We start from the raw sequence: 22,226 nt of genomic DNA, 5'->3' as shown, positions 1-22,226 counted from the left end.
ACCATGTGGTTATAAAATGGTAATGCATTATAGATACATAATAACAAGAATATAAACCTCTATGTTAGCGGTACCTAGCGGTTATGATTAATATTACAGGATGATATCGAAGGCATGCCCAGACAAGTATTTTTGGAAATGGTACCGTGTCCGGACATGTTTTATAGCTGATTCCAACATGTCCAGGCTTGTTAGCGTGCTTTCATAGACATGCGCAGTCTTGTTTATGAAAGACCGCTTCAAGATTTATAGTTGCATACAGGAAAAGTTTGTAGAAAAAACACACAGACTCACAGTTTTACAGCAACACGCACAAAGTATATTCTCAGTTTTAAGTTTTAGATTAACAAAATCACTTACCATTCTCTAGTAGTTCATAAGAGATAAAACAACATTCCCAATTTGACAAGGAGCTGATACAGCTGGTAATAAGACGTGGTAGAGTAAACCTTATTTCTTTTGCCACAGGATATGGGGCTTTATGATGACCTTACTAAACATTATAGTTCGTGATCAAACTTCACAAGTTGTCCACAATCGGATTTCAAAGTAGGGATTCAAAGTAAAAGAATTAACAAATTTCAAAACTTGTGAAAAGCATTTCCTCAACTTAAAATAATACAGGAACCTCTACTGAAGCCTTTGTTGTGGGCCGTGTATGGTGGTGATAAGATAAACATCTTAGTATATACAAGAGCATCCCCTGAGATTCAAAGTGGGGATTAACAAATTGCAAAACTTGTGAAAAGGGATTTCCTCAACCTAAAACAGTACAGACAGCTCTTAAGGACCCATTGTTGTGTACTGTGTATGGTGGTGATAAGATAAGCAAATTACCGGTGCTCTAAAAAGAGAGAGACTGCAAGTTTAAATTTTATCTAACAATATTAATTATGACTAATGAAGTATTAAAAAAAGCATACTATACACCGCAAAATATAGGTAGTTTTGGTGGTGTGGAAAATTTGCATCAAAATGTAAAAAATAAAGGAATAAATCGAAGAGATGTAAAACAGTGGTTGTCCACACAGGATCCTTACACATTGCACAAACCTTTACGACGGAATTTCAAGAGAAACAGAATTTGTGTTTCAGATATAGATTCTCAATGGCAGGCTGATTTGGTGTCTATGACTGATTTTGCAAAGTATAATAATGGTTTAAAATATATCCTCACAGTAATCGATGTGCTTTCAAAATATGCATGGGTAGTTATGTTACCCAATAAAACTGGAGTCACTGTTTCAAAAGCTATTGAATCTATATTTCTTAGTGGCCGTATACCCCAAAAATTACAAACCGACAGGGGCAAAGAATTTTTGAACAGTCGTGTAAAGGCATTATTTAAAAGATACAAAGTAGACCACTTTGTAACTAACAACACTGTAAAAGCAGCTATCGTGGAACGTTTTAATAAAACGTTAAAATCAAAAATGTGGCGCTATTTTACAGCAAATAATACATACCGTTATGTAGACGTTTTAAAGGATCTAACATACAGCTACAACCATACAGTCCATAGCACAACACACACTAGACCTACCGATGTAACAAGTGCGAATTCACTTACTGTTTGGAGAAATATATACTCGTACTACTTTAAAACTAAAAAAATTAAACCAATCCTCAAGCCTGGTGATCACGTGAGAATTTCAAAATATAAAGACATATTCAGTAAAGGCTATGAACAGAGCTTTACAGATGAAATTTTTATCATTACGGCGGTAAACACTAGAGGCGTTAAGCCAGTTTATAGCTTGAAGGATACCAACGACGAACTAATCGAAGGTACATTTTATGGTGAAGAAATTCAAAAAATACCTGAAAATTACAATCGTGTTTACAGAATTGAGAAGATATTAAAGCAGAAGCTTGTAAAAGGTAAAATTTTTTATTACGTCCGGTGGCTTGGATACACGGATAAATTCAACAGCTGGATCGAAAAAAAACAATTAACGGCAGTTTAAAAATATACTACAATGGAGGAGGAGGCATTCTATATTACACTGCCTAGTAACGCATCACATAGTACATTTCCTCAAAATGAAATATCTAACTATACTGTAAAATTATCCAAGCCGGTTATGCTACGCGGCGAATGGGAGGTCGGTTTGACAGAAATACAGTACCCACATACCTGGAATACTTTAGAGACTGATGAAGGGCTATTCTATGTTGGAATTCACGGTGGACCCCTGAAAGAACTAAATGTGAAGCCAGGTTTGTACAGCAGCGTTAAAGATTTGGTGAAAGCAATAAACGATAAAATCGAAGCTTACAAATCACCTACTTATGATGTGAAGCTGCGTTACGATGAGTTAGAAAGAATTGTGACTGTAAAAGGGACACACAGCTTCTTAGCCGGCGACAAGCTGACTCATATTTTAGGTATTGACTCTAACAATTTCAATGACAGTATTAACGGCCAATTATGTGCGGATATAAAAGCAGGCTTTTACACACTTTTTGTATATACTGATATTATCAGGCCTCAGAGGATTGGTGAGTTTTACACACCACTGCTTCGTACAGTCCCCATAACTGGCAGTAACAATGAGATTGTTACACAGCAATTTATAAAGCCCGATTACCTACCTGTCAGTAAACATCATTTCGATAACATCACAATCGAGATAAAGAGTGATCAGAACAGAAACGTGTCATTTAAGTACGGGAAGGCCATCGTTAAACTTCACTTTAGGCCGAGACGTGCCTACTATTAAAAACAATATGGTAGCTGTTAAAAACTATGGGGAGCCGCATATTTACAGCTCATATTATAAGGCACAAGCTGGTAGCGGAATAGCTGGCTTTCATGGCACTGCTTATCAGCATGGAAGGGGCCTTGGAGGATTATTTAGAGCTTTGATTCGCCAAGCAGTTCCTCTCTTTAAACGCGGTATAGATATCGTAAAACCTCATGTAAAAACGGCGGCTAAAAATATAGCCAAAGATGTTTTTGGTAAAGTTTCAACAGCAGTGATGAATAAATTAACCAGTGATGGACAGGCTGGTTCTGGTTTAGTCTACATAGGTAAAAACAGACCTACTAAGAAACGGAAAAGGGCCCCATCACATCCGCCATGGGTGTCGCAAAACCAAAATAAAAGGCGCAGATGCAAAGAAACAACATTGTGGGAAACGGAACAAAAGTGACATATTTTAAGCTCTAACTAAATTTCTGAACGAAATCATGGCATTTATCCATACATCATCAGTTGAATGTGCAAAATCTGAACTGGATCTTTTTGAAATCCCACCCACACAAACAAGTGTAGAAAAGAGCTTTTATGTAGAAGTTCAACCGCTGTCCGCTATTACTGATACCTCGCCGCTGGAGTTTTACATTGCCGGTAGTGGTGAACATTACCTAGACCTTAACAATACGCTGCTTTACATCACATGCCGAATCTTAAAAAATGATAACACAGTACCAGCTGATGGTGCACGTGTGAGTTTAATCAATTATCCTATAGCAACATTATTCAATCAGCTGGATGTCACCTTGGGTGACAGACTCATATCGCAATCTAACAACTTGTACGCCTATCGGGCATACATTGAGACTATTCTTAATTACAGTACGGATGCTTTATCCACACAGTTCACAGCTGGTTTGTTTTACAAAGATACACCGGGCCAGCATCATACCCGTGTTCTGGATGGAGATAATGAAGGTTTCACAAAACGTGCTCGGTTGATGGAGCGTGGAAAGACTATTGAATTACTAGGCATATTACACGGGGACATTTTTCAACAGGATAAATTATTATTGAGTGGATTAGATCTGAAAATCAAACTTACCAGAAATAAGGATCTTTTTTGCTTAATGTCGTCAGAGGTTGATCCATTTAAGGTTCAAATTTTAAACGCGTCTCTTTTTGTTAAAAGAGTTCAGGTATCACCAGCAGTGCGCATAGGGCATGCTCAAGGACTTTTAACAAGTAATGCAAAATACATTATTGATCGTGTTAGCATGAAAGTTTTCAGCATACCCGCAGGCAGTCGTGTCTGCAACCAAGAAAATCTGTTTTTGGGACAGCTTCCTAAATTGGTAATATTAGGCTTTGTTGATAATGAGTCATTTTCTGGAGCTTATAATAGAAATCCGTTATGCTTTTATCATAACTACGTGTGTTTCGCCGCATTGTACGTTGATGGAATTCAAATCCCCAGCAAGCCTTATCTCGCCGAGTTTGAAAATGGTAACGCTATTAGGGAATATATGTCACTTGTACAAATAGCCGGTAAAAAGAGCGTTGATTCGGGTTTTTTAATAGACAGAGAATCATTTCTTGGTGGTTATACTCTATTTGGTTTTGATTTAACTCCGGACCAAGAAAGCAGTAGCCATTTTTCTCTGATTCGTAATGGCAACCTAAGAGCTGAAATACGTTTTTCAAGAGCTTTGGACAGGACTGTTAATATGATAGTGTACGGAGTGTTTGATAATATTATTGAAGTAAACCAGAGACGTGAGGTTCTGTATGATTTTCTCTAAGTAAAAAACCATGAATACATTGGAGCTAACGCGGATTTTAACTGCTGACCCCTGCACCAGGCATATATTTGCGGGAGTTTTACCCTGTGATCTTTTACCAATACACAAACTGAAAGATTTACCGGCTGCATTTATTATAAACACTCACAATTCAAGACTGCCTGGTGAACACTGGCTAGCTGTCTATATTGATCATAAAAGACATGTACTTTTCTTTGACTCTTTTGGAATATCACCCCTGAGCGGATTGTACCCTGATGAAATTCTATGCTTCATAAAGAAAAATGCTGATAAAATTATATTTCACAATGAACAGTTGCAAAGTTCTCTCTCAGCTGTGTGTGGGGAATTCTGTATATTTTTTATTCATCAAATCTGTAGTGGTTTATCGTTTAAAAATGTACTGAGTTATTTTACCAATGATTTGAAACAAAACGATCAATTGGTTTCACGTTTTGTATGGAAACACTTGCGTAGTTTAAGAATTAAAAATGTACAATGTAAAAGCTTACAGTGTTGTACTACGTATTGTAAAGCTAATAGGGGAGTAACAAAATAATCTAATGTATGTATCATGCATTTTAAAACCATTTTGAAGTTAAAACTGATTTGAACTCTGTAAATGCACATGGTTGTGTTTCAATAAAGTATCAACTTTTATAGACATTACAAAATTTTTTCATTATTTTAATTATATTGTGTATTCATTAAAGTCTAGTGGACAAAAGGCTTTACAGGAAATGCAAATTTAAAGCCTACTGGACAAAAAGGACTTACAGGATATGCTAATGGAGCTGGTTATCTGTTTCTGATAAGACTGTGTAATGGCTAGTGGGGGATGAACAAAGATAGGTGTATAAAAAAGATCACCTCAAGTGCTGAGAAACTATATACATCTTCAGTATATTACAAAACTGAATAAGAAGACTGCATACACACGGTCGGACTAAGAATGGACGCTGTCAATATAACTAAGGTAAAATAATTCTAAAGTTCTTATTTTTCTTGAAAACTGTTTTTTCCTGTCTCTTTTAGTACTAATTCATTTATTTATTGACCTAAATACTAAGATAAATCTACTATAGACGCTTATCTTATCTACTCCCCTAAGTTAGTATTGTCAGCCTATTAATAGTATCTCTAATATAGTTTTACATGATTTTTAATTTATTTTAGTGTTTTTCTTTAGTGTCTTTCTTCAATGTTATTATTAAAGTTTTGTTTATACAGTATTAATTGTTAAGGTATAAGTCTAATTAATAGCCCCAATTTTTTTTTTTTTGTTTTGTTTTTTAAAATAGTAGTTACGGTTTTACATAGTCTCGTAGTGAGGAAATTGTACTATTTATTTGTTATAGTATAAATGATTAGTATCCTGGAAATGTATTCTGGAAATGACGTTGATTTCTACGCCACAAATGTTTTTAATCCTTGTTTTGTGACAGGATGAAACCAGTCAGACACTAGCTGAAAACAAGGACGGACAGACCTCCGAGGACGGGCAGACCTCCGAGGACGGGCAGACCTCCGGACAGTTGAGGGGCGGTATGTAAGCATTACTAAAGATTAATAAATTCTATGTATGAACTGTATTAGTCATATATGTAAATGAATCCTTATGCCGTAATAAGAATTAATATAACCTTTGGACGGTTTTTACTGTGTTTTGTATTTATATATGTCACTAGTTATATCTTATAGCGTACATTTCATTATTCAACTGTTTAGGTACTCACAAATCGTCTCATAGAGAGGTGATTCACGTGCTTGTTGATGTGCACAGATCATTTGAATCCGCACAGCCTGGAGACATACATTTACCATTAGAAGCTCAATCCAACAAACCAGTTTTCGGTAAGCAGAGAAAATAAGTGGTTTGAGTTAGCTAATACATTTTGCACGGCATGAAATAGTAAGCATGTTTTTTTATCCCTATAGTCTCAAAACTATCCTTAACAAGAAGACGGGCTGCTAAGTTGTTGACTGCTAAAAATAATCATAATGAGAATATTGTTCAACACAGAGCATTATCATCAGTAGAAAACATACCTATACAGCCTAACACATTAGGGTTTGGTGAGTAAAGCCGAAACATAAACTCTAAATTTTTACTATGTATTACATATTTTTTATTTAACATATAACATCTCTTTTGTTTCCATACAGATACAAAATTACCTTTAACAAAAGCCCTACATGATAAGGTACTGAAAGCGCCATCCAACCGCACCTACGATTTTGAGCCAGCATCTACATCATCATCTAAAGATACCAGAGCACAATTATCCTCATTTGCAAACATCAAGATACAGAGTCATACGTCGGCACTGGGGAGCAGTAAAGTTGTTGGTGAGTCTGTAAGCAAAGCACCAACACAACAAGCAACTATGCAACAAAATAGTGATAATTTATATGTATGTAGAACGCCAAGTGTTAAGCCATCTGTGAGTCATGTATCAAAGCCTGTAGAGGTCACAACTAAAAAACCACGATTTGGCCATTCCATAGCAAACACTAACACGGCATTATTGAATAAAGCAGCTAAGAAGCAAAGCTTTAATAATCATAACTGGTACACATGGTACACCCACCAAACTGACTTTTGGCACAAGTTACAGGGTACTATTAAGAATATAATAATAGATGTTACAGCCTTATTGGCCCTACCCTCTGAGAATGAATTATTACCCAAAGTTACTGAATTGAGTGAGAAACTTTACAATGTGAATAAGGCTTTTAGACGTGGTGTAGAACGTTTACCACAAACTATTGTCGATAATGCACACTCATTGCTCAACTCTTTTGTGCCTACACCATTACCAACCAATAATGCCCATGACACAGTAAAATGGCTTTTAGCACAGTGTAGTGTCTGTTGGGGTTTAAGGTCCGTTATTGATTCAGTGTTGAATGAATTTCAATGTTTATTATCAATGTCTGATGAGAGAATGAGGTCTGTAATGGCATCAAAACTAAAAACTAGATACAATGCCGTAAGCAATGTGTTTCGTTGTGGTCTAAGATGTATGATTGGTAAAGGTTTAAAAACTAAAAGTGTTAGATACCTACAACACAAAAAAAATGTAAAATATCGATCCAAGGCTGTAAAAAAAGCTATAAACACACTAAGATCATTAAGGCGTACAGTCCCCGTTAAAAGGCGGCACTGTAAACCTTATTGTAGTGTGTCTGGATCTAGAATAGCATCAACTGTAAACCACAACGTTAATCCCGATACAGTAATGCCTGGTAGTTCATCTACCGTACCTGCCGAAGAAATAATGCGGTCACATATACAATACTCACCAGTGGTCCATCAAAATGCCATTTCAAATACACCCAATGAAATATCTGTACAGAATGAAGCGCATGACCAAAATAATGGCCTTGAAGCTTCTGTGTATTTGGAACATATTAATCGTTTCCAAAAATCACGCGACAAATTTAATGTTCTTGAATATTATGAACATTTTAGATTTGTAAATTTAGAGAAAATGCCATCATTTAAGGATGCTGTTCATTCTGTACATGGTGCTATCCAAGGTTTATTAGATGGTATGATGTCTGATATAGGGCATCATGATTTGATTCAGTTGAGACTTGATGGTGACGGCCTCAGCAATCCTTTGTATTCTATCAAAAGATCCAAGGACAGCTTAAATGCTGAATCCTTTTTGAATGATGTTTCCAAATTATTACAGAGTAATGCTGAGCTTCTTGGAAATGGAACATTAAGACTAGTCGTGTCGATTGTCAAAAATAGAGTTGGGGGAGTGTTATCTCGAAGGCGTGTGAGGTCCACACCCTATAGTCGTATTATAGAAAAGGCGCTGGCTTTTTGACTTAAACAATGAAAATAATAACCTGTGTCTAGCTGGTAGTGTTTGTGCAATTTTAGCAGAAAAAGACACAGCAGACTCTGTATTGTTGGAAAGAGCGCGTGCAATTCATAAAGCCTTGGGAATACCTGATGACCAGTTAGTTAGTTTTAGTGATATACCCGCTTTTGAAAAATACCTCAATGTTACAATTAAGGTATACTACCATAGCCAAGGAGAGTGGCGTGTTTTCCACACACCGGGGCCTTGTAGAGATAAAGTTATTTTTATATACCACGAGGGTAAGCACTACTATGGAATTAAAAAAATGAGTGCATTCCTAGGCTATGAACATTTTTGCGACTACTGTCACACACCATTCCACCATAAAAATGAACACTCCTGTCATTACTTTTGTAAATCGTGTCTTAGACGTGATTGCACTGAGGTATTATCTGAAATACCCCGATGCCCCAGTTGTCGCACATTTTGTCGTTCAAAAGAGTGCTTAAAACAACACAAAAGTCTAGCCTCAGCAGGAAAAATAAAGTGTAGGCTTAAAATATTTTGTGATTCATGCGGTAATTATGTCATTAGAGAAAAACACACAAAATGTCCGGGTCTCAAATGTAATGTTTGTTACGCAAACATAGAGACCTATGATGGTCATGTCTGCTACATGAGACGAATCAAGCCTGAGGCTGAGGCTGTAGAAAAATATATTTTTTATGATTTTGAATGCATGCAGGAAACAGGCGTTCATATCCCAAATTATATATATGCTCTACCGCTTAACGGTGATGAGTATTGGGAGTTTCAAGGGCCCACATGTCTGAGTGATTTTGTCACCACATTCATAGATAAAAAATTTAGTGGTTTTACATTCACAGCTCATAATGCCGGTCGGTATGATTCATATTTTGTGGTACAGCAATTGGTGAAAGAGCACATTAAAATAGATTTGTTGACTCAGGGTGGTAAACTGTTGTGTGTAACTGTAACTGACTTAGGCATCAGGTTTATAGACTCTCTTAATTTCCTACCAATGAAGCTCAGTAAATTGCCTAAAGCATTAGGTTTCCAGGATTGTAAAGGTTTTTTTCCTCATTTCTTTAATACCGCAGAAAATCAAAATTATATAGGTGCCATGCCATCCAAAGAATTTTATGGTTATGAATATATGATGCCCGATGAACAGGCTGACTTTATAGCCTGGTATGAAGCAAACCAAAACAATGTGTTTGATTTTCAATACGAGCTTAAAAAGTATTGCATTCAGGATGTTAAAATCCTGAAACAGGCCTGTGCCTGCTATAGAGATAGCGTAATTGAGATGACAACAAAAACAGTGACAAAATATAGTTCAAATGAGAATGTAGAGCCAACTGAAATTACATATGAAGTTGACCCTTTTGAATATACTACGCTGGCGTCAGTATGTATGGCCATGTACAGATTAAAGTTTTTACCTAAAAACACCATTGCCATTTTACCACCTGACAACTACAACAAAAATCAGAAGCGTTTCTCCACACCAGCAATACAATGGCTGATGTACACAGCTCACAAAGAGGGCATTTCTATTCAGCATGCTTTACATGGTGGTGAAAAAGCTGTGGGCAATTACTTCTTGGATGGCTATGCATTTATTAACGGTAAACATGTAGCTTTTGAATTCCAGGGCTGCTTTTATCACGGCTGTGATATTTGCTACTCTGGAAAGGATTTTAACAGAGTAACTGGAACCACTTTTGGTCAACTGAATCATAAAACTCAAATCAAAATTCACCACCTAAAGTCGGCGGGGTTTGAGGTCCGGGAGATGTGGGAGCATGATTGGAATACACAGGTAGAATCTGACAATGATCTAAAGACATTCCTTCCTCAGCCACTGCAACCCCGTGATGCCCTTTATGGTGGTCGTACAAATGCTATTAAGATGTACCACAAAACGGCACCAGGTGAGCAGATACACTATTATGATTTCACAAGTTTGTATCCCTTTGTGAACAAAACAAAAAAATATCCTAAGGGACACCCTAAAATTATTTGTGAAAATTTTAAGTCTTTTGATAATTACTTTGGCATTGCTAAAGTAAAAGTCTATCCTCCTAAAGACTTATTTTTTCCTGTGCTCCCTGTAAAAATGAACGGAAAACTAATGTTTCCATTGTGTCGCACATGTGCCAGTATATGCCAAACGATGCCGTGCTCACACAACAGAGAGGATCGTTCTTTAACAGGTACATGGTGCACAATTGAAATTCAAAAGGCATTAGATATGGGCTACAGACTGGGTGAGATTTTTGAAATCTGGCACTTTGATAACACCACTGATAAGCTTTTTGAGAAATATATAAAAGTACATCTCCGTGACAAGCAGGAAGCCTCAGGGTACCCCAGTTGGTGTACTGATGCGAAAAAAAAACAACAGTACATTGACGATTACTATGAAAAAGAAGGGGTATTGCTGCGTAAAGAACACATAGAGCAAAACCCTGCAAAAAGACAGATTGCAAAGTTGTTTCTGAACTCTTTGTGGGGGAAATTTGGTCAAAAGTCAAATTTGCCATCTACATGTATAGTAACTGATCCTGATGTACTTTTCAAATATGCCTTTTTACCCCAGTATGAGGTTTCATCCCTAGATTTCCTAGACGATGACACAGTAATGCTTAACTGGAAGTATGCTAAGGAATGCGGCACTTTTTCACGCAACACTAATATATTTATAGCCTGTTTTACAACTGCATATGCTAGATTAGAGTTGTACGATCTTTTGCACAAATTGGACGAGCGTTGCCTTTATCATGACACTGATTCTGTTATTTTTGTAAGCAAACCTGGTGATTGGAACCCACCTCTGGGTGACTATCTAGGGGAGCTAACCAGTGAGTTACCACCTGATACTTACATTACAGAATTTGTATCTGCAGGGCCGAAAACATACGGCTATAAGTTATCGACGGGTAAGACGTCATTAAAGGTTAAAGGCATAACCCTAAATGCCCGCAATATCCAGCTGATGAATTTTGATAGTTTAAAGGATTTGGTGTTGGACTATCCGCAAAATTCGGATTATCAAAAAAAGATTGTGATTCGTCAAAACGGTATTGTTAGAAATAAAAAACTTTGGCAGATAGAGACCCGACCCCTGCAGAAAACACAAAAGTGTGTGTATGATAAAAGACGACTGACAGGCGGATTTAATAGTGAAGCATTTGGTTTTACTAAACATGGACACTAGGTTGCAACACCCTTTTTCATGTATATTAGCTGGTCCATCTAATTCAGGAAAAAGTTTTTTTGTAAAACAACTTTTGTACAATGCTAATACACTATTATCGCATAAACCTGATAACATTATTTGGTTTTATTCGTGTTGGCAGTCGCTTTATGATGAATTGCTGCAGAAACTACCAAATATACAGTTTATAGAAGGCTTACCTAATAGTTTTACAGATGATGTATTATTTCCATCTGATAAAATTAATTTAACAGTTGTTGATGATCTCATGGAGGCTGCTAGCGAAAGTTCTGAAATTGAGAAAGCATTCACCAAGTACGTGCACCATAGAAACCTTAGCATCATGTACCTTGTACAAAACGTGTTTTGTCAAGGTAAAAAAAGCAGAACCATTAATTTAAATACTAAATATATGGTTCTATTTAAGAACCCCAGGGATAAGTTACAGATTACAACTTTGGCTAGACAAATGTATCCTGGGAAATCGCAATTCTTTTTAGAGGCTTTTGAGGATGCCACCAGTAAACCTTATGGCTATTTACTTGTAGATTTACGCTCTACAACCCGTGATGATTACAGATTAAGGGCTGGTCTCTTTCCACCTGAGCTGCCATTGGTGTACATTTTTAAAAAGCAAGGCTCTAAAAAGAGGTGATTTCAGAATGACGTGTCATTAGATGTGTTTTTATATGTTCTGTTAACATGTCTAAGAGGATACATCGCAATTGGCAAACTTTAAAACTTCTTATGATGGCTACACCTCATCAGAGAAAGGCAATTTTGTGTTCAGCATCAGATGACTTGATCACCACCATTTGTGAGATAGCACTGAACACTCTTAAAGGGAAAATACCATTAACAAAACACCAGATTGGCGTCCTTAAAAAGTGGCGTAAAATTATAAAAACGCTAAGCAATAAAAAATCTTCCATTGTTAAGAAGAGACACTTAGTGAAGCAATCAGGGGGCTTCATAGGGCCTTTGCTGGCGGCTGCATTACCGCTACTAACCGGGCTCTTTACTAATCGCTAATGGAGCATGCTGAGAAAATGTACCTAGTTCCTAAACAGGATTTAGACCGTTTACAGCAAAACTCTGAGCGAAATTTACATAAACAATCGTCTATTACCAGCCAACTCGATGTTGAAATTGCTGATATTCTTCAAAGAAAAGATTTAAATGATGGTGAAAAGGTATATAGATATACATCAATTTTACAAAAGTACTTGGTACATGCTAAACAGAACGAGAGAGAAAAGCTAAGTTTAACACTTTTAATGCCTCCTAGAGAATCTACAACAGCTACAACTCAAGATCACCCTAGAAATGCTGATATATCTAGCACAACTGATGCTATGACCCAGGAGGTTATTAATAATGTGAATCCCCGCTTTAGGAAAAATGCTGAATTGCTACTCAGTAAAATGTCGCAGTCTAAACATACTGTGGATTGGAATGAAAAAGGGGAACTTGTTTATAAAAGCGTTACTATACCAGGGTCAAATATACTGGATGTAGTTCGTTGTGTTACCCAAAGCCATTATGTTGCTGCACGTAAAATGCCTCATGGCTGGACCACTTTTCTACAGATTCTAGCCCAGTTGAATATACCATCGTCAGTTGTTGGGAATAGTTCGCATAGAGAATATCTAATCAATTAAAAACAATGTCTGATTCAGCAAATGTATCTATAGACACCTATAAGTCACCGGTGCCTTTTAAACACCCTGTAAGACGTAATATAGCTTTAAGTACCACTGAATCAATAACGCCCAACAGATACTTATTACCCAGAAAACGTTCTGGGGCTCTGATACAATCTATTGATTGGTTGAATTTTTAAACATGTTAATAATTGTATATTTTTCTGATTGTATGATATTGTATTTACCTTTTCATATTATTGTATATTTATTATATCAACAATTAAAAATGCATTAATGTTATGTTTTACTGAATTTACTATGTTCTAATGGTAAAGGTAAATGTTCATGTTTTGTCTTCCTTAAATAAAAAAATAATTTATGTCAATTTTAAACTGTGAGTCTGTGTGTTTTTTCTACAAACTTTCCTGTATGCAACTATAAATCTTGAAGCGGTCTTTCATAAACAAGACTGCGCATGTCTATGAAAGCACGCTAACAAGCCTGGACATGTTGGAATCAGCTATAAAACATGTCCGGACACGGTACCATTTCCAAAAATACTTGTCTGGGCACGCCTTCGATATCATCCTGTAATATTAATCATAACCGCTAGGTACCGCTAACATAGAGGTTTATATTCTTGTTATTATGTATCTATAATGCATTACCATTTTATAACCACATGGTGGTGCTCACACAGGCACCATGTATGGGAGGGCTGCCATTTCAAAAAATGGCGCCAACTTACCAACGCGTGGTATTGTGGGTAACACCCAAAATGGCGGACCATTATCATAAAATGGCTGCTGCGCAGTGGGAGGGGCAATGCTGCGCAATGGGTGGAGCATAACACAGGGGCATTATGGGTATTACTCAAAATGGCGACTCAAAATGGCCGCTGCACAGTGGGCGGGGTCATAATGCGCAGTGGGCGGGGCCTAATGGCTGCTCAAAATGGCCTCCGCGCAGTGGGCGGGGCCATAATGCGAAGTGGGCGGGGCTAACCGGTCTTCGTCATAGCTCCGCCCACCTGTCAAAAGTTTGACGTTTTGGCTGTGTATATACTACTAACCTCCCTTCTTCTAAACGGGGGGTTGCCTCGTGTCCGTTGGAAGGACCTACTGGTAAATAAAACATTAGAAAGGTTATTATATGATCCCCTTACATATTTATACATAGTTATTATGTCACCTCTTAAGCGCCTCTTCTCCAGTGTAAACAGACCCAACTTGGCCAGTCTTTCTTCATAACTGAGACTTTCCATACCCTTTACCAGCTTAGTTGCCCTTCTCAGGACCCTCTGTAACTCAATAATGTCCCGTTTGAGCACTGGAGACCAAAACTGAACAGCATATTCTAGATGGGGCCTTACCAGCTCTCTGTAAAGGGGAAGAATAACCCCCTCCTCCCGTGAATCTATACCCCTACAGCTCAAAACCTTGTTTGCCCTTGCAGCTGCTGCCTGGCATTGCTTGCTACAGCCAAGTTTATTATCTACAAGGACTCCAAGGTCCTTCTCCATTATGGATTTCCCTAGTGCAGTCTCATTAAGGGTATAAGTGGCTTGCATATTTTTACATCCTAGGTGCATGACCTTACATTTATCCACATTAAATCTCATCTGCCACTTAGCCGCCCAGATTGCTGGTGTTTCTAACAATCCTGCTTATAGGTGTGCTTAGGGGGAGGGAGGGGCCCTTCCATGAATGGCGTTTGTTTTATGCGTTAGGGCTTTTTATTGCGGGCTGTATTGGAGACTAAAGATTGCTATTTTATTATGTGTAATCTCTTGAAACCTGTGGGCTATTAGTCTGCAGGGGCATGGGAAAGTGACAGCCTATTGGGGGTTAAAAGCATTACAAGTACAGTAGTTCAGGGATAGGTTATTTTCAGTCACAGGGTCAAGCTATTTACAGTATGCCAATTGGTTGTCATGGGGGTCAGCTGATGGTTACGGACAAAGCCCGGGAAAGCTAGGGGTATAAAAGTTGGGAATTCCTGTGGATACTTACATTCGGCGTGGGACAGCTTCGTGGAGAGCCAGTGAGGCGTCCGAGCCCAAGCGACTATGGAGAGCGGCAAGCTTCAAGAGATTATCCGGTGGATCCAGACAGAAGCCGGCGACGAAGATATCCAGGCGTTGTGGTCCCAGTGCCAGCCTTCATCGGTATCAGCCCTGCGCAGATCGCCAAGCCCGCCGTCTGAGGAAGCAACCTCTCCCCCCCGCGCGATGACGTCATCAAGGAGCGGCGCTGCAGGTCTGAGCGGCGGCAAGCGGCGGGTTGCCATGGTTACGCGACGCCAGGCACAGCAGCAGAAGAAAGCGCCTAAGAGAAAGCCGGCTTTGAAGTTAGCGCCAGCCAAGAGATCGGCGCCTGATCAAGATGCTGCTGGGATTTGGCCATCGATGTCCCCTCCTGTGCTTAGGACCCCAGCTGCCGCTGATGCAAGTGGCAGTATGGGGTCTCAGGCCCCGCCCCCCCCCGAGCTGTAACACTCCTCCCCCTGCTATAGCTTCCACCAGCAGTGCAGGCATTAGCAAGCCTGCAGCTGCCCCTATCCCTGCTGCCAACCTCTGTCTTTCAGGCAAGCAGGCTCCAGCACATAGACAACCACCTCCCCCTCCGAGGAATCCACAGCAGTTGGGTCAGCCACAGCCAGCTGGACCGGAGCCGGAACAGATCAAAGTGATTGGTAATTATGACAATATTGACGTTTTAAATGCTTTAGTTTGTTATCTCCTCTGGCGCGGCGGCAAAGCAACCAAGCGCAGGGGTTTCGGAATTTGCATTTAGGGATTCTATATTATGTGATGCTACACCTTTAGGTTTGCATCTCCCCCAGGCAGTCAAGGACAAGATTACCAGGGGTGAGTATGTTGATTTGCTTTCTTTGCTGCCAGCGTCTAAAGAATTTTTGGCTAAGGCAGAAAAGAAAGCAGATACTGAATTTGATAGGCGGTTTTACTTTGACCGTTGCCTCCCGATGGGGTTTTTTGCAGTGGGCTGTTGAGTTTGACACGGGTTGCTCTACAATGGTGCATTATTTAGACGATTTCTTGTTTGTTGGCCCAGCCCACTCTGAGTGTTGTAATTTTCTTCTCCAAAATTTCATGTGGTTAGCGCACAAATTTGGTATTCCCTTGTCAGCTAATAAAACTGTTAAGCCAACTACGGTTTTACAATTTCTTGGAATAGAAATTGATTCTGTGCATAAAGAATTCAGGTTGCCAGCAGATAAGCTCAAAAAATTGAAGAGTCTAATCTCAGCTACTATTTCTGCCAAAAAAGTTAAACTGAGACATTTGCAGTCTCTTATTGGGCACCTCAATTTTTCGACTAGGGTCATACCAATTGGTAGAGTTTTCATGAGGCGTTTAGTTTCTATCATTGCGGGTATCTCTAACCCTAGCTGGCACATCAGGGTGCCGGTTGAGGTTAAGGATGATTTAAAGATTTGGGACCAATTTCTCTCAGATTTTAATGGTCGTACCTACTGGCAAGGTGATTTTAGGGATAGCACGGCGCTTCAGCTCTATACGGATGCAGCAGCTTCCGCGGGTTTTGGTGCAGTGCTGAATAATCAATGGTGTGCAGATTCTTGGCCTGCTAGTTGGATTGAGCAGGGCCTTACTAAAAATTTAGTACTTTTAGAATTTTTTCCATTGTTGGTTATTTTTGAGGTTTGGGGTGAACAATTGGCAAATCAGAGAATTCTTTGGCATTGTGACAATTTGGGAGTGGTCAGGGTGGTTAATAACCTTTCCTCTGACTCCCCACCAGTTTTGCGCTTGCTTAGGCAAGTTGTTTTCAGAGCGTTTAAATGGAACATATGGGTTAAAGCTAAGCACATTCCTGGTAAAGCAAACCATGTTGCTGACGCATTGTCTCGATTCCAGTTTCACAGGCTCTGGGAATTGCACAGCAGCCTGGATCGTCAGGGGACTGCCTGTCCTGGTTATCTATGGGACCTACCGCTGCCAGAGTTCAGCAATGGTTAAGCTGTTCATTGGCGGAAAAAACTTGGCAGTCATATGTACATAGTTGGAGTGATTGGATGGCATTCAGGGATTACATTCATCAGAAATTTGGCTTGGATGACGAAAAAATCATTACATGGTATGTGCTGGAACAAGGTCAAGCTCAGCAGTCGGCTGGAGCAATACAAAAACGGTTGGCAGGAATTTCGTTTTGGCTCAAGTTGTTAAATAGGCTAGATGTTACAAAATCCTTTTTGGTAAAGCAGATTGTCAAGGGTATTAGCAGGGTCAGAAGACCGGCTGATGGCAAAAAGCCGATAACGCTATTAATATTAAGTAGGTTAATTGCTGCTTTGCCGCATATTTGTTATTCTTTATATGAGCAAATTCTGTTTAGAACTGTGTTTGTTCTTTCCTTTTTTGCAGCATTGAGGGTCAGCGAGGCGGTTTCTAACAGTAAAAATGTGCCAGGTGGCCTTTACTTAGATGATGTTGTGGTGGTAAAAGATAAGCTCAGGGTTTTGATTAGACGGTCTAAAACGGACCAGTTGGGAAAAGGAATGGTTATTTGGTTGGGCAGGAGCAAGATTGATAGTATTTGTCCGGTTCGTGCTTTTGAGGCATTTTTGTCGGTGCGCTCATCTGCTCAGGGTCCACTGTTTATCCATGCCGATGACAGCTTTCTTTCAAAATATCAGTTCTCCAAGGTTTTGCATGAGTGCATTTGTTTCATAGGTTTATCTCCTAACGATTTTAAAACTCATTCTTTTCGTATTGGTGCGGCTACCCAAGCATCCATCCTGGGATTTAGTGATGTTTCTATACAAAAGCTGGGCAGGTGGACCTCTAGGTGTTTTCAACGTTATGTGAGGCCAGCTTTAGTCGACCTATAATGTTTTTATCTTCTTTTCCAGTTTCTCCGCCACTTATTTGGTTCATCGGCCATTCATTTGTTCACTGGGCGAAGAACAGAGCCGAGTCTCGTAGTTATTCAGTGAATTTGGGTTTGAGTGATGTTAAAATTGTTTGGATGGGTATCCGGAGCTTGAAGTGGGTTGATTTGGTTCCTATTACTTTACAGATGAGAGCCAGGTGGGGTTTTCCAGCGGTTATTGTTATTCACCTGGGTGGTAATGACATTGGTAAGTGCCGAACTATTGACCTAATAAGGGTAATGAGGCGGGATTTGGCGCAAATTCATTTTATGTTTCCGCATAGTGTTTTAGTTTGGTCTGAGGTTATACCGAGACTATTATGGTTACAAGAGGGATACCTTCGGCCTTTGGAGAAGTGTCGTAGGAAGGTTAATTTTGCCATTGCTAAATTTGCTAAGACTCTGAATTTTATGGTTCATAGACACCATGAATTGGAAAATGGTGGGGAAGGCCTATATGCAGCAGACAGGATACACTTGTCCAATATAGGTTTGGACATATTTAATATGGGCATTCAGGATGCGCTGGAGAGAGCTTTAGCTTGGTGGAGAAGGGCCAAGTCCAATATAATGGATTAATTGGCCTTGGCATGGAGGGTAATTGTCACATGGTTATAAGGCGGCCTGCTGGGTATTTTGGTTATCAGGGGCTGGCTGGTACAACGGGTTGTTTTGATACGGTAACATTTAACCAATTAGTTACATTGTTGGTATACATTAAATTAATAAAGCTGCTGCGGCCTTTTATCCCCACCAATTAATTGAATGCCTCATTTATTTATTTATTTATTTATTCTTTAATGTAAGGTGCTGTCTACGCTTCCCATGAAACCTGTGGGCTATTAGTCTGCAGGGGCATGGGACAGCCTATTGGGGGTTAAAAGCATTACAAGTACAGTAGTTCAGGGATAGGTTATTTTCAGTCACAGGGTCAAGCTATTTACAGTATGCCAATTGGTTGTCATGGGGGTCAGCTGATGGTTACGGACAAAGCCCGGGAAAGCTAGGGGTATAAAAGTTGGGAATTCCTGTGGATACTTACATTCGGCGTGGGACAGCTTCGTGGAGAGCCAGTGAGGAGTCCGACCCGCCCACCCACCCAATTTTATTGTAAGTTTTTTGTGTGAAATGTTTATTAAAAAAAAAAAAAAAGGTATTGTCGCAGCAGTATGTGTATGGTTATGGAATTTTTCCTTGGAGGGTAATTGTCACATGGTTATAAGGCGGCCTGCTGGGTATTTTGGTTATCAGGGGCTGGCTGGTACAACGGGTTGTTTTGATACGGTAACATTTAACCAATTAGTTACATTGTTGGTATACATTAAATTAATAAAGCTGCTGCGGCCTTTTATCCCCACCAATTAACTGAATGCCTCATTTATTTATTTATTTATTCTTTAATGTAAGGTGCTGTCTACGCTTCCCATATGTGTTTATTTCCTCTGGGGTCATTAAGTCCCTTGTTTATTTAAGATTTATAGTACCTGCTACAATCAAGCTCTTAATTTGATGAAGGGGGTATTAACATCATTTGTATACAATACTATTGGCACACCAGCAATTATCTGGTTCTGATATAGGCAGGTGTAGGCAAGAGAATCTCTTTGCACCAGGTAGATGAGTCCAAGCAGGAAAACAAACATAGTATATGTAATTTTGATGGACAACATCCTGTGCCATTTTAGAGCATAGTGCTGGAAAAAGTGATAATATCTTTCATGTGATTCATCCATACAGTGGCTAATGTGAAGTGCTTCCAGTTGATGAAATGAGGAGTCTGCCATTTCTGAGGGATGCTTTAGTCAAAAGCTATTAAAGCAGAATAGAATAATAGACACCCTGTTGTTCTCGTGGTCCATGGCAACCCTTTTTTTCCCCATTTATTAAATTAGACCTCATTGGTATCTGGGCCCTATGTCATGTCTTATGTGGCCTTAATTTTACTTATGTCAGACCTTGTTTGTCAGTGTTATTACAATATAAATCATTCTGATTTCTCCATCACTTCCCTGTATTTACCCACGTAGTAACTATTCCTGTTTCTAATATAATTGCTGGTTCTAACCTGTGGTTCAATTATCAACATACCCTCTATAGTTATATGTGACTTTCTCTTAAAACTGATAGGGTAATTGAAGTGTAAGCTCCATTAGGGCAGGAAATGGTGTGAATAATGAACAAACTCTGCGAAAGGGCTATAGATCATGTCGGCACTCTATAAATAGATAAAAAGATGATAATTGCTGACTTCTTGTTTGCCTCTCTTCTCTTGCTTCTTGTCAAAGTATTGCAGTGAGGGAGGGGTTGTAGTATTGTATTACCTATTGCGCTCTCTCTTGGCAGAGGCACACAAGGTTTTCATTTCCTGCCTGTTTATTCCTCCATCTTCCCTTTTTCTTCTATTTCACTCGTGGTTTTGAGTCATACTTTGTGCCTCTTATTTCCCAGTCAGTAGCCACAGACTTCTTAGAAACTTGAAAAAAAACATTCTGGACTCCCAAGTGTGTGTGCTGAATTTTGCAGTCAACGTGGGAATAGCAAAGAGATAAAAGATAAGGTAAGAAAAGGTGATGTGCTGGGAAAGGTAGAGTGGCAGGATAATAAAGGGGGGAGGAATCATCATGGTGCGCAATAAAAGAGGGGGTACAGGACAATAAAAAAAGGAAGGGGGATCATTGGTAGTTTTGAGTTCACATTGTGACAGTCCTTTTCTCTCTCTCTCTCTTTTTTTTTTTTAACAGATTAAAAATGTACGGAGCTCAAAGTTCAAAGTAAGGAGGGGTCTAAAAAAAAACATATTACATTGTTCATAGTATGCCAAATGCATGTCAAAATTAACAACGTTTTGATGCAACTAGGGGCTCTGATGCTGTTAATGACAACTTTTAACATCTCTTGATGTCTCAAGATGCTAGGGAATGCAGTCCTACAACAGTGTACATCCATCATTTAAACTCTCCTTTTAGTTTGAATTCATTATACAGGCAACACATATTACCAAGTTTGGGGGGGGGGGGTAGAAAAATATTCAGTCATACACACTTTACAGATAGAAATTGAGAAAAATATTTAAACAGGTATCAAATATCATTGTTTTGGAAACCCTACTTATCCTTCATGTTAATTTAACTCTTGTAACAGATACCATAGTGCAAAATTATTTATGTGTTTAGAGGTTACTATGAAGTGAGTGGGTTATCTGTATGAGTTAGGTTTTTAAGCAGATTATTGGGCACATTTTTAAAAGATGTGCCACCAGCAGCACCCAACAAACTACACCAACCAACAGACATTTAACAGCATAGCATGGTGTATAAATTATGTGCACTTATAAAGCTATAAACTTTTTTATAAAAATATATATTTTAGTGTAAAATTGTGGCCTATTCAAAGCATAAAAAATGTGTCTAAATTTGCCCCACTGACTTTAGCAGGTTAATTACCAGTGTTAGTCTTGCATATATAGAATACATATTTTTATAAATGCTAAACACTGGTTAGCTTTTTGTAATTAGTTATTTTTGAGATCACAATACATAACAATAATTCTTTTGTAAAAGCAATAAGCATTTATTTTACCGTTATACCATATTTTGGTGTAAAATGTTGTACAGTCATTTGTATATAACCCTTAGGTCGACATTTCAGCATCATCATCTTTATTAATGTAACCCCAGCAAAGTTTGAACTATTCAGTAGAAATAGGGCAAAAAAGGAGAATCTCACTTACCATATATACTTGAGTATAAGCCGATCCGAATATAAGCCGAGGTACCTAATTTTACCTAAGAAAACTGGAAAAACTTATTGACTCGAGTATAAGCCTAAGGCGGGAAATGCAGCAGCTACTGCTAAGTTTCAATAATCAAATAAATAATAAAGGACATTCATTGTAACCCCCTGTGAACTCTTCATAAATATGTTGGCAGCTGCAGATTAGGGAAAGGTGGATGGAGGACCCTTTGACCATCCTGCCTTGAAGAGTTACAGCACTGCTGATAACTTCAGGGAAAGAAAAATGCTACAGCAGCAGACAAAAGCTGGTTTTACTATGGGTCTAGGTTAAATACATAAGCTACTGACTGAACAGGTGCTGCAAAA

At 38.8% G+C, this 22,226-nt stretch overlaps 1 protein-coding gene across 1 annotated transcript in view; it reads left to right on the top strand.

The window, feature by feature from the left end:
- Nucleotides 1-20,545: 20,545 nt before the first annotated feature.
- Nucleotides 20,546-22,226, top strand: part of capg (capping protein (actin filament), gelsolin-like) — a 100,883-nt gene continuing 99,202 nt past the window's right edge. The window contains exons 1-2 of the mRNA NM_001011294.1: nt 20,546-20,682; nt 20,867-20,896. Coding sequence (NP_001011294.1) covers nt 20,874-20,896 — 23 coding nt within the window. The 5' untranslated portion in view covers nt 20,546-20,682; nt 20,867-20,873. The remainder of the gene's footprint in view (nt 20,683-20,866; nt 20,897-22,226) is intronic.

The sequence above is a fragment of the Xenopus tropicalis genome, chromosome 7, assembly GCF_000004195.4.
Source record: "Xenopus tropicalis strain Nigerian chromosome 7, UCB_Xtro_10.0, whole genome shotgun sequence".
NCBI lineage: Eukaryota > Metazoa > Chordata > Amphibia > Anura > Pipidae > Xenopus > Xenopus tropicalis.
The sequence above is the reverse complement of the archived record's forward strand: the minus strand, read 5'-3'. Positions and strand labels throughout refer to the sequence as shown.